This window comes from Aplysia californica, unplaced genomic scaffold (genome assembly GCF_000002075.1).
Source record: "Aplysia californica isolate F4 #8 unplaced genomic scaffold, AplCal3.0 scaffold00963, whole genome shotgun sequence".
Classification (NCBI taxonomy): Eukaryota; Metazoa; Mollusca; class Gastropoda; order Aplysiida; family Aplysiidae; genus Aplysia; species Aplysia californica.
Window position 1 is genome coordinate 9,547 of NW_004798233.1, and position 13,763 is coordinate 23,309.

Sequence of the window (13,763 nt, forward strand, 5' to 3'; positions counted from 1 at the left end):
TGACTCCCACTGAGAATGGTTGTTCATCATCATCATCACCATCATAGGCCTAATAATAAAGATCAATTTATAACGCCATTCTGGTGGCTGAACGTGCGTCACAATAAAAGGTGGAACACGTACACACTGTAGATCTGCTCAAGTTCAGAATACGTAAACTCCCTTTAGAAAATGGGCAAGGGGTTGAACACATCTGCTTAAAAACGTTGCAAAATCAAGGACCACAGGTTGAAAAGTAGGCTACTGGAAGCATTAGAATAAATAATTATGCTTCCATATACTGCCAGAACTTATAGTTTATAACTGTAGAGAGCATGCAATATATTGTAGGCTATAAAATGGGGTCGTTTTCGAGACACATTCACTCGTCGAGAGTATAACAATTTCTTGGACATTTATAAATCCCTGTCGTCATCGGTGTACGCTAAACTAAGTCTATTTGACAGTCAGGGTTTTTTTCGATACCGGTACCAGCACTGAGAAAAATCAAAGCTTTCTGAAACTGAAAATCAGACTTTCTGAAACTTTTGTTGTTGTTGTTGTTGTTGTCGTTTTTGTTGCTGCTGCTGTTGTTGCTGTTACTGTATTGCTGTTGTTCCTTTTGGTGAAAGGGTGCTGATTTTTTTGTAATGGAACGTCATCAAATCAGAAAACTACAGCATAGGCTACATAATAAATAGTTTATTACCGTGTCTTACTTCTGTACCCTTCCACCCTGATTTTGTTGTTGTTGCTATTGCTTTCCCTCCCATCGAGAATGGTTGTTTCAACTGATGATTTGAGCAAAGAAATGCAATTTCCTGTGAAACATCTTTCATCCTTTTCGCTCCTATTTCTTTTTTCTGTGTGTTACTCTCTGACATCTCCTCTAATCTTCAGCACTTATATGACCTATTTGTTTTGCAAGCGCCGTAAAACTCTTATTGAAACTATAAACAGAAGAGCATAGTATAATATAGTATTTATCTCTAGATTTCTAGTAAATAAATAATTATGCCCAGAACGAAAGCTGAATGTACTGATTAATGTAGACTGTGACAACTACTATAGACCTAAATACACATATGTACATTTCATGTTAACAGTCTGTTTTGTAAACACAGTATACAGAAGTACAGCTCGCGTGTTCGTAAAAAAAACATTGCGAAACTTTCTCTATAGATTTTAGTTAGTGCTCCTGATAATGCAGCTAATGCTATCTTTTAATTCTCTGGTTCCACTGAGAGCATTTTTAGCGCAGATTATGACTATATACCTTGTTGCGAATAGCCAGACTCCACAGGTTTGGCACATGGAATTGACCAGATCTAAATATAGTATGGCTGTCAATTTCTAAATATAGCAGCCTATGGCCTTGTATATAAACACACGGAACTACACACGGAACAGCCACTGTTATTCTCAGTTGTACAGGACTCTTTGCCAACTGTAAAAAGGCTATAGTGTAGGGCCTAGATCTAGGCTTCTCTTTCTGTTGTGATTATTAACTTGGTGGAAGCGATTTGACTTGGTGGAAGTGATTTTACAGCTGTTTTTAAAACCCTGAACACTGAATAGGGCCTACTCACTATAACAGTGAAAATTTCAATTTTCGAAGCAGTTGAATCGTTATCTTGAGTCCAAAATGGGAAACTGCTCGCCAAGGAAAGCTGAGTCTGCGCCTCCGCAAATAATTGTCGTAGGTTTGTTGCTTTTTTTCTTTACCTTTTAGTTCTATTGTTATGTATTTTGCTATGCCAAATTTGTGTTTGCTATACTGACGTATAAATATAAATATAGATCTAGATCTAGATTAGATAGAACAAAATGAAATGAAGCAGTTGCTAACAAGATTTTATTAAGAAAGATTGGGGGGGGGGGGGGTGTAAGAGAGTCTGTTTTTTATAATGAGGTTTTGAATTCGATCTAGTTTCTAGGTCTTGATTGGAGGGAAACTAAGATGGGGTGCCCACTACGTATACAGATGGGATTGGCTGATCGCCCGACTCGGTCGCCTAAAAAACAAAAGTAAAAGTGTTTGTTTTCAGTTTATCAAGCAACTGAGTCGGGCGATCGGCCTGATCCAGCCGTAGTGGGCACCCCATAGTATAGTAAGATTATATTCACACAAAACTCAGACTCAAACTTAATCATGGACTGAACTATAAGTTTTATTCTATTTTTTTAGTAGAGTTTTTACGGTGATATATATATATATATATATATATATATATATATATATATATATATGGAGAGAGAGAGAGAGAGAGAGAGAGAGAGAGAGAGAGAGAGTCTATATTTATATATATAATGCATAAGCGCCAAGGGATGGATGTCAACAGAGATGTCCTTAAGGGAATCAGACTTACTCTGCTCATCTCCCCAGCTTCAACAGCACAATTAAATGTCTGCTTTTCTGACTATCAAGGCACCTCGGAAATGGCGGGTCATTTATTTTTATAAGAGATTGACAAAACAAGTAGAAGTAGAGGAAAAATGACGATAGTATAAGGATTTAGGAAAGAAAAAGCAGTAGTTCCACGTATGCAGTTCAGCCACAGTTATGAGCATGATATTGATGAATTCTACTGAGCATAAGAACATAAATTGATGTCCCCCTTAATTTGGAATGGCCTAATTAAGACTTTCAGTCTGTAGCACCGCCCCGCGGGGTGGTGGAAGGGAGTTACTGAAATATTTAATGTTTGCTCCTGCAGCATGGCCTAATAGGTCATTCTTTTAAAATTTAAAACAATGGTTACTATGGCAACTGGAGAAGCAGCACTACCAGCAGAATGCTAACAATAGGCCTACATATATTCACATCAATTGCCTCATCAAAAACATCCCCACCCCATAAATATTTATGGTGGTAAAAAATGTACGGATATTTTATACATATATATATATGTCCTTTTTTTTCCTTTTGTTTAAACTTATGTAGCCTAACTGTGGCACACATTTTATCAGTTTATTGATGGAACATGGGACAAGAAAAAAAATGAAAATTTAACATACACCCCCACACCCACTAACACAGGTACAGAGATTTGTCAGCTGCTGTCCAGTAATGAATATTACTGATGATTAGGCTATTTTAATTTATATGATATAATATTCAATCTCAGAATTGAGAAAACAAACGAAAAAGGCTTTCAATTATTTTCTCTTTTTCTTTTACTTTTATGCAGGTACGGTAAGCAGTGGAAAGAACACAATCTTGCAACATCTTAAAAAAGAGAGCCTGCCGTCGGTTGGTAAGTATGTACAGTAGAATCCTGTTATAACGAGAGGGAGGGGACCGGTACGGAATGTCCGTTATAGCAGGATTCTCGTTGTAAGGGATCCAATAATAAATTCAAAGGAAATAATAAAGTAGGTCTAATCTATGAGTTTGGTGTTCTGTTAATTTTTTTTGGTCATCTCCTCCGATGATGACATTGTTCAACATGACCTCTAGGTCTTTCTTGATAAAAAATTGAATCAGGTTTCCTTCTCTAGCGTTAGCGATGTTGACAGCTCGGCGTTGGCTATCAGTTCTCTAGGCTAACTCGCCCTCTGTGTGGCCCCCCACCCCACCACACCCTGTGGTGCGTTCCCGCGTCTGCTTGCGCACGTCTCACATTTGCTCCATGATCAATCGCAGCACTGTGACCTCTCCATCCCCGCATCGGAGAAGTGAGAGGCATGATAGATATCTAGGCCTAGATAATCTAGACTGGCTGGCCTATCATTATCAGGACTGAGAAAGCCTAGTTATCAGGCAATGCATTCTGCTTCCCAACGGTGTGTCTGCGCGTGCCACACACTCCCCACTCATTCGCTCCGGCCTTCATCGTTGGCATACATGGGCTCTCCCATTCTTTGTTTCGCTTGATAACCAACAAGTTTCTCAACTGGCGAGGTTTTCATGTTTCAATAGCCTATGCGCTGTGCACAGGAGCAGCAATATTCCGCTATAACCGACTCGCGCGTTTATGTGATTGCGCTATAGCAGTATTTTATTTACAAAGATAAAGAACGGAAAAAAAACGGGGTTTTAGAATGATCTCTTAGTAACAGACTTCTCGTTGTTTCAGGACTCGTTATAAGTGGACTCCACTGTAATAGGTCTGTTATATCGTACAAGAAATGTTTATCCGTCTTTTCCTGCAACTTTACTCTTACCTTAATATGTTTGTTGACTTTTCCTGATTAGAGATTTTCAGCTGCTTTTCAAAATGCTGGGTAACGAATATTATACAGGGTGAAAAAAAAAAATTCAACTTTTTCTCAGAATGTCTCGCGCAAAAATTATTTTAGAATGCTGTAATTTGGAACAGACATAATTCATTCAAAAGGAATTTGTTTAACATAAAATTTACGAAGCAGAAACTTATTTTGAAAACGCAACGTTCACAAATTTTAAAAAATCTTGTAAAGGACAGGAAGTCGTTAAAGATTTTTTTCTTTTTTTTCTCTCTTTGCCATTTAGTTTTCCATCCCTGTAACATTTAAACAATATTTAATTTCTTTTACAGTTAATAAAAAACTAACAATTTCATTCTTGAATTTCAAAAAGCAGTGCTCTACATGCCCTCCTTCGGACTCGACACATTTTTAATGCGTCATTCGAAATGTTCGATGGCGCCTAAACATAAGGACCTGCTAAACCATGAGTGTTTAAAGCCACATACACTGTACATATTCAGTGTGAAGTGGCCTCTAGAGGCAGTAGGGAATGGGGTACCCAATAGACAGCAGTTTTAGAATTAACGTATCCCGCAGGGTGAAAATAGGCTTTGCATTAACCCAAATGAAATCGAGGAAATGATCCCGCTTTTCAAGACAACTAATGAATCATGAACACATTGCCATGCTCTGATTTAAGTCATCTCTTCACAGCGAAGATGAAAATGGTACAGTCGTACGTTAAGATGTACCATGAGAATGCAGACTGTTGAGGTGTAGGAAAGTCCTAGCTGCAGATCGTCTATAGACAGACGTCTTATGGGACTCGACTTCTGAAATCTGCACCTTGGTGACGTATAAAGGGCTGTACATGGTGCCTGTTCGACCTGAAGTGAACATTTTTAAAGACATTTTTAGTTCTGATTCTCTGTAGATCCAAACTGACGGAACTTCTCTACTCATGATACCAAAGGTCTCGAGGGCACCTGAGCATTCTTTCCATGCCGTGCGCAGAACTTGTGAAATGTCAGGGATGGTGAATTTGTGGAGGGATAATGTTGAATATTACAAAAAGCTCTCTGCTGTTTACTATACTTAACCATGATCTCAGTAAGCAAATGAAATTTGGGGAAAATACATAGATTCAATCTGCAGACTTCTGAGAACTTGTTAGACTGCTAGCTTGCAATATGGCGCGATTGTTGCAATCTTTAGCTGTAGGGCCAATGCGAACTGGTGGGTCATGCTACGAAAATGGGGACAAGTTTGAAAATGGGTTGCTTTTTTAATGCACCATATAGAGCAAACCCATTCAATGGACTTGTATAAAATGAATATCGGAAAAATTCCTTTTGGCTTCCAAGGCAAAACTTAAGTATGGTGGAAGATATTTTTTACAAAACAAATTGTAGGGGTTTTTTTTGGATCGCCCTGTAGACTAAATTGTCAATGACAAAAGAATTATATACTTTTACTTTACTTTACTTTTACTTTTTCATCCTCTGTTGCCGTTAAGCGTTGAGGGGAGATGCAGTTTTCTATGGTAGGCCAGCTCCGCAGCTCTTTCAGTTGTGATGTTATGTTTTCTTAGTGTTTCCTTGACACCCTCGATCCACCTTTTGCGTGGCCTTCCTCTTCCTTTATAGCCTGAGTGCTTGGTGTTGTAGGCTCTCAAGGCTGGCTGGTCAGGTGGCCAAACCATTTTATCCTCTGTCTTTCTATGTAATGCAGGCAGGACTCAGTGCCGATAGCTGCTCTTACTTCTTCATTTCTCTACCTGTCTCGTCTTGTGATGTTAAGGGTTTTGCGGAGACATTTCATTTCGCATGCAGTGATTTTGCTTTCATGAGTTTTGCTTAAGGTCCAGGTCTGGGGGAGGTGGAAACAGGACAAAGTAGGGGATAGCTGGGTCTGGGTGAAGTACGGTGTGACTTTATATCACTGAGGCGTTACGCTAGCCGTGAAGGCCGACCCGGGTCACCCTGAAACGTTGCTGGCTAAAGGGGCTCTGGTGAAACCGTGACTGGCCTAGCAAGCTGATGGCGGGTAACTACTGCTACGAAAAAATAGAAAAATTAAAAAATCAAAGAATTATATATACAGCATTATTATGACACTTCTTTTTCTCTCTTGGGTATTTTTTGTTGTAGTTATTTTTTTATATTTTTTTTAGTAAATGTTTTACGGCACTCGCAACTGCATAAGGTCATATGAGCATGCCTGACACATAAAGCATGTCAAAGGGATCTTTGACTTACACATAGGACATAGATTTTTTCGCTCTTATTCAAGAAGGCTAAGTGTTAGCTCTTTCCTTACCCTGAGATCAAGGATGTGGCTGAAAGACAGTAGTGAGGAGGAGTAGCAGTAGAAAGGCAGCAGAGTCAGGAGCCCAGAGGAGGGGGTAAAGTATTGGTTGGGGCAGAAAGTGGAGACGAAAGGAGACAAAAGCATGGTTAGAGAGCAGGAATGGAAGTGAAAGGAGAAAATGTTTTTGGAGAAGAACATTTCCTGTGGCTTTCAGGTTTTGAACCTCGGACCTGTTGTATTAGAGGCGAACATCATACCTCTAGACCATGAGAGCCCCCCAAGTCAAATATTCACTCTATGTCCTTAGCTTGCATAATTTGGAAGTTAAAATCTTTTTTAACGTGTTTTTTTTCCCCCTTCATATTTAGGTCTCGATGGAGATACTGTGACTTTAAATGGCATTGCACTGAGCAGCTGGGAATTAGGTGGCAGATCCTCTTTGGTAAGTATCTGACCATGTTGTCAAGCGTGTCATTGTACCTTAACTTTCAGCCTGACACATATTGTTGGTGCAGGGTATTTTATGCTTGGCTGAAGTAGATTTGCTAACAGTCTGGATGCTCCACATATTGGACTAGGTCAAAGATCAGGAACACTAAGCGTAGTGTATATATGATCCGCGCAGTTTACCGATCTGTGCAATCTTCTGCGCGTTTAAGCGATCGTATAATTACGGGTCGATCTGAAGATTGCATAATACAGTCAAACCTGCCCTGACGGCCACCTCTATAAGACGGCCACCTGTACAAACGGCCACTTTCCATTTCCCCCCTTTCATTTTTTCTATATAATTTAACTGTAAAACGGGCACCTGTCCAACGCTGCTGCGGCCACCATATTTTAACACACAACCCCTATCACACTAAGCCTTAGACGGCCACCTTACTGACTCCATTACGTTTTGTTATAAATTGTGCATTGGCCCCTGGCGTTGTGGGTGAGCCGTCATAATCCAATCACTTCGTTGTTGTTAGGTAGCCCCTCCAACCGATCATGTTGCGTAGGCCCCTCCCACTGTTGACCAATAGGTACCAATTTTCAGTTGCTGGTGAGGTAAGCGTGTGATCCCTCATAACCCGTAAGCCCCGCCCAGAACTCATACACAACGTAAGTGAGATGAGTTGTCACTGTTTACCCAGGCTGTAACAAAGTAACAATGGACGTCAATATGAACTTGTGACAGAAGCGTCGCTCGTTCTCCGAGTGGTGGCAACCCATGTGTTTGTTTTAACATGGCACTCAGTCTTCCTTGTCTGATACATTTCGTTTTATTGTCACCCTTGCACAAAATCAGCAACAAAATAAAAGTAACAAGCAAAATACAAACCAACAACACCAACAACAACAAAAACAACAACAATGGGGCTACTTTCGATTGGGACTTCAGATGGGAATGGTTTGTTTTCTTCATCTTGATCAGTCCTGCCTAAGACGGCCACCCGTCTTATACGGCCACTTTTCCCTATGACAATGGATGGCCGTCTTACACAGGTTCGACTGTATATATATTTCATAAATTTTCATTTTCATATTTTTACACTTTTGAAAATACATGTGAATGTTCCTTGATGTGAGTTAAAAAAATAAATAAAGATGGAAATGAATTTTGTTTTGTTTTTGTATTATTAAAAAAATATTAAATAAATTAAATGTAGGGTACTTTGTGAACTTTGCGTTTGATACCTGGCATTGTATCATTCTTGTGAACTTTTCAGTTTTATATGAAAATTTTAATTTTCATATTTGTACACTTTTGAAAATGTATGTGAATGTTCTTTGATGTGAATAAAATAAAAAATAAAAAATTAACGCAATCTTCAGATTGCCGCGCAATTATGCCATCGTTAGAACGCGCAGCGCAATCTTAAGATGGCCGCGCAATCTTAAGATCGTTAAAACGTGCAGCGCATGCGCAGATAGGTCAATTGCGCGAAACACATATCTATTTTGGAAGTCTTTTGCTGTTGTTTTTACCTTTACGTTTGATGATTTTCATTTTGCACGCAAAGTAGGCCTACTTGGTCTCTCGTTAGGTATCACAAATTTACCAGGTTGAAAGTAAAAAGTATTCCACAGAGGACTAAAAAGTTCAGTTTTGGATCTCAGAGTTTCCATGAATTTGTTTGTTAAATTTATTTTATAATCAACATTGTCTCAAGGCTAGTTGTTTTGTTTAGTTTTTTACTGTTTTTTAAATCAAATGTAGTGGAATATTTAAGTACAACCCAACTTATTTTTTAAATTGATCTCATTTGAAACTGTTCAAAAGTGATAGCAGATTAAAAGGGAGATGTGCTTCTCATCTCAAAGATAGATCACCCAACCTAGACATGGTAAAGATTTGACTCATCCCATTGTTCCCAAAGATGCTCCAACATCTGTCCCGTAATTTCACTTTTGGGACATTTAAAGGACATTCTCAACAAAAGGCCAGGAACGCAATACAGGTCAATCCTGGTTGTGGAGAGAAATAATGGCAATGCTTAGTTAGATTTTTGCATTAGCCTACATCTGAAATTTCAATCAATATCAGATGTAAGCAATCATTTTTGGGAACTTGTTTAATTGTTTCTTTTTATCTTTTTATTATATGTAAGATTGTTTACTTCCGTCATTTCCCAGATACAATATGTTTTGTTAAAGTCATAATGAAATTAAAAGAAATGTCTATGTTTTGTTTGACTTTTAGAAACAGTTTTGTTTTTATATTCAGAAACATTTTGATACAAACGAAAAAAAAGTTTTGTATATTCAGTAAACCATTTGGAGAGGCCTTTGCAATAGCCATGTTTGTGTATTTTAGTTTCAAGTCAATAAATGAAAAAGAAATTCCTATTAAAAAAAACCCAACTGATTTGCATAAAATGGGATTTTCATACAAATGTTATGACTTTTTTTCATTTGTTTCTCTCTCAACAGCAATTCTTTTTTCGACTTTACTACAAGGCTGCTCAAGGTATAGTGTTAGTGGTGGACAGTGCTATGCACGAGTACATGGATCATGCATTTGACTACTTCAACTGGCTTATTTTGCAGGTGAGAAATGGTGTCTCTTTCTCCTTTTAGTTTTTACTTAAGTACAGTCGCTGGCTTTGTTCCTGTCTGATAAAAAATATTACCTGTATTTATTGTTAAGATTGTTTAGGTCTTATTTTAGTTGAGGTTTGATCAGTATTCAGCCATGGGTCACATACATACATATTATTTATAATAAGTAGGTTCCTTCAAAAGATGGATGTCCTTGGTTTTGTTGACTGGAGAACAAGATGACAAGAAATTTTCCTTGAAGGTTTAAAGAATTATTGAGTGCATTGATATCATTATTTAAATGAAGTTTGATTAATGACTCCAGTGCTTACCTGAACAAATAGTAAAGGATTTTGATGCCAAGCTTTATGTTTATGAAAGCAAAGGGTATTTCATGTGAAATATTAACCAAGAGGCCACCATTCTCAAGAATTGTTTATTCATATTCACTACTGTAATGGCTCAGTGGTATTTTGGTTCAACAATGTTAATGTAAATTAATGTGAAGGTAAAAGGGAGTCTGTTTTAACATCTCTCTATTTTTTGTTGCTATAACATTTGGAGTGTCTATTATTGAGTTCTACCTTTGGTTTTCAGTATCTCACAGCTTCTAATCGCTCTATTTGCCCAGGGCAGTAAAACTAACTAAAACATCTACCATTCAATTAAATCAAAATCACCCAAAGCCTAGTCTAGATTACTTTTAATAATTTTTTTTTTCAAAGTTTGATTGTCATGTTACACTGTAAATTGTTAAGAATTTGCAATGGAGTACACTTAAACCTCACCAAGTTAGTCCAAAAACAGGGATAAGCTGATAGAAAATAGAATCCCCATTTTTTTTCTTTTACCTTTGTAAGAAAATTATCGATTTGCTGAAATGCTCGTATTTCTGAACTGAAAAGAATACCAAGGATTATACAATGGAACTCGGATCCAATGAACTCAGATTCAACAAAAACTGGGATTCAACCAAAGGAGTTGGATTCCCCATTTAAAAAAATAAAAAATTATAGGCTGTATAAAATTAACTCATAATGAGCAAGCTTAAATTCAAGGAAGTCACTTGCAGGGTGGCAGGGTGAACAGCCTCCGCTGAAGTGCCTTCGTTTGTTTTTCTCCCGCCACGAACCTTACCTGTTCAAAGAAACCATCCATGTCATCTGTATTGTATAGTGAACCATTATTCACTCAGCCTATTTTTTTATATCTTATGTGACCAATCGGCGGTCTTCTTTCATGTCAACACACACATTGTTTGCACACACATATGTCTTAACATGTGTCGGGGGCAGACAGTCTTGACATAGATCTGCGTAATGAATTGCGCGCTGGACTGTGGAATCAAATGTTAACGCATTCTTGGCTCTACACAACAACATAACTTGTTCATCAACTTACACATTATAGAGATGATATATGACACAGGCATGCATTTGAAATAATCAGTCCTTTCTCACAGTGTGTGCTTGGTAGACTTCATCTATGTATTTTCCTGGAATTTTCCAGTATTTCTTCGGTATGACATCAAAGAAACAAAAAATGCCTCTCATTCTCATTGGAAACCAAACTACTTTCGATTAAAAAAGTTGAATACATTGTTATAACTTGCTCAGTGCCTGTAATTATCTACACAAAACCCTCATGTTTGCTATTTATAACAAACATTTGGAGGCCCGACAACTTTTTTAAATCTGAGTTCCACTGTATTCTCTAAATTTTCACCAGCAACTCCTCAAGTAACGCTAATCGTAAAGTCTTACCTGCTTCTAGATAGTGAAACTGAAGACAGTGACATGAGATTGATGAGAATGCGCATGGGACGATTGTGGTCCAGGGAGAGGCGGCATGATTGCCTTTGTTTTGTATGCCTACTTTTGCATACGTTTGTCACATACAGTATATCAATAGACCTAGGCACTGTGGGTAGGCTTAGTGTTGCAGAGATAGCAAAAATGTACATCTGATACACGACCTTTGTTGGTCATAGCTTATCGCCTTTGTGAAGCTATTTCATATTAGCCCTACTCATGAGAATAATATGGCACAAATGTTTCTGGATGTGATTGGCATCATGCCTTCTCACTTCTTTAGTATAGGGCACAGCACACTACAATGTGTAGTATAACAGTATAGTGTGCAGATCTACTATTTTGTCTGTTTTGTGTGACTGCTGAGCAGATTAAGCAAACTGACTTTGTGAAAGAGAACGTACAATGCGTACCGAATACAGCTTGAATTACAGTTACTGAAAGCAGAAGACATGAGAAAAAAAAACTTTCAAAAAGGGAATTTGCCACAAATGTGATACTAAACTCTACGCTGCAGACAATTATCTCTAGTTGAACAATCTCTCTTAACCAAAGGCACGGCTAAACCAAAGAAAATCTGGTGGTCCCACAGATTTCAGTTTAAGCTGAACCCACTGTATTTCCTTTACACAGTAAAATTTTCACATTTTCTCTACAACATGCACTTCAGTGGTCAGTTTTTTTTATCCGTATAGTATAACTGATTTCATAAAAGAAAACACATTTTTGTCCTTTTGTTTACTAACAACTGTTTTGTCAACATCTAGTTGTTCGATCCTAAACTTCTCTGTGCTGTGCTGTGCTGTGGTAGTATTTATGTACTTTTACATAAATCTTTGTGTTTCATGGTCTGTTTTAGGAGGAGGAGACAAAAGGAATGACAGTGATGGTCCTGGCTAACAAGCAAGATTTACCCCAAGCACTGAATTGTGAGGAGGTGGAGAAAAGATTCAGGGAGAAATTCCCAAGCACTCCAGACCACAGTAAGTTGGTATATGTAAATAAGTAAATAAGTAAATAAATATAGGTCATAAGTAAAAATGCGCCAACAGAATTTGAAAATACTATTGTGAGAGATATAAAAATGCACAATGACATGGACAAATTTGACCTCTAAGGCTCCTTGAATAAAAATGATCAAGCACGCAAAGGAATACTACATTATGAGTAAGAATATGTCACCACACAAAGTACACAAAGACACATTTTGGCGTAAGCTGCTATAAGCTGTCCCGGTGGTTTTATGCACCCCGCATAAATTAGAAAAAATATGAACATTTTTTGCATAATTTCTTATTATTTTCCGTTATCATTCTTTGTTAAAATTAACGGAATTGCTTAATTTCATATTTTTGGGCTCAGTTTGCATAATTTCAGAATTTTTCTTGCATAAAACGACGGGGACAGTATTAGGCGTAGTCTTCATTGTTGGGCCTTTATAACCACACAAAATAAAGATTAAAAGTTAAAGAAAGACCGTTTTACACCAAAATACTCGATTTAAAAATGGAAGTACAAACATTTAGAATAGTTTGGCTCCTACTTTATCTGGAAAGGTAGAATCATTACGTTTAGGATAACTTTCCAATTGGAAACTTATTCAAGATGAACTCTTTAGGGATGAAGCAGAAAATGTCCAATCAGCAGCAGACTAAAAAGCTAGGCTGCTGCATATTTCAAACCATTATGAACAAATCAGTAAATGAATTTACATAGTTCATAGTGTGTATGTTGTTGCCTGCCTTTTTAAGTTTCTTATTTTTTTTTAAACTCGGAAACGAAAGATCTGTACCAATTTCAAAGATATGCCCCTTTTTTCATGCATTTAAGTCAGTAACATGCCGGGGAACAAATTCAAATCTAGTATGTCATTGCTATGCAGTGTCCTGTATTTACACTGTGTAAATTCTTTCATTTTTATTCATCTCTTCCCCAGAAATCTTCTTCAAACCCTGTGTTGCAACAACAGGAGAAGGTATCCGTGAAGCCTTTAATGAATTTTCTACCAAACTAAAGCTGGCTGACGCAAATAATCCTGAAGGAGGAAACGTTGAGAAAGGAAAGAAAGAAAAATCGATGAAGTCGTTCTTCAAAAAGCCCATTAGTTTTGTGAAGTCAGTGCTGATGTATTAAATATGCAAGCGTCATATGAAATACAAACCACAACTTTGAACTGGATCTGGAAGATTCATGATTTTATGAGAATAGTATGTCAATATATCTATTTGTGGTGGCCGAATTTTGCTATTCAAAAGGCTTTTCAATGGCTGCATCGATCGACATGTGGTTTTCGCCAAAAGATTCTTTAAAATATTCTCCTGACTATGGCGCCCTTCGTTTTTTAAGTTTTGAGACAGATTTGCTGCAAAAAGTTAAATTTCTTAATTTCGCCGATCGCTTTTGTAGGCCGACGCTTCTGTCTCTGTAATTTTAGAAAACCCGAAAGTGATATTTCGCTAGGCGCAT

At 37.6% G+C, this 13,763-nt stretch overlaps 1 protein-coding gene across 1 annotated transcript; it reads left to right on the forward strand.

The window, feature by feature from the left end:
• The first annotated feature begins 1,550 nt into the window (after positions 1–1,550).
• On the forward strand, positions 1,551–13,475 carry LOC101845811 (ADP-ribosylation factor). Its single transcript, XM_005110902.3, has 6 exons — positions 1,551–1,682; positions 3,171–3,236; positions 6,828–6,901; positions 9,379–9,495; positions 12,157–12,280; positions 13,234–13,475. The coding sequence occupies exons 1-6, from the start codon at positions 1,625–1,627 to the stop codon at positions 13,428–13,430; spliced, it is 636 nt and encodes a 211-aa protein (XP_005110959.1). The 5' UTR covers positions 1,551–1,624; the 3' UTR covers positions 13,431–13,475.
• Positions 13,476–13,763: the final 288 nt, after the last annotated feature.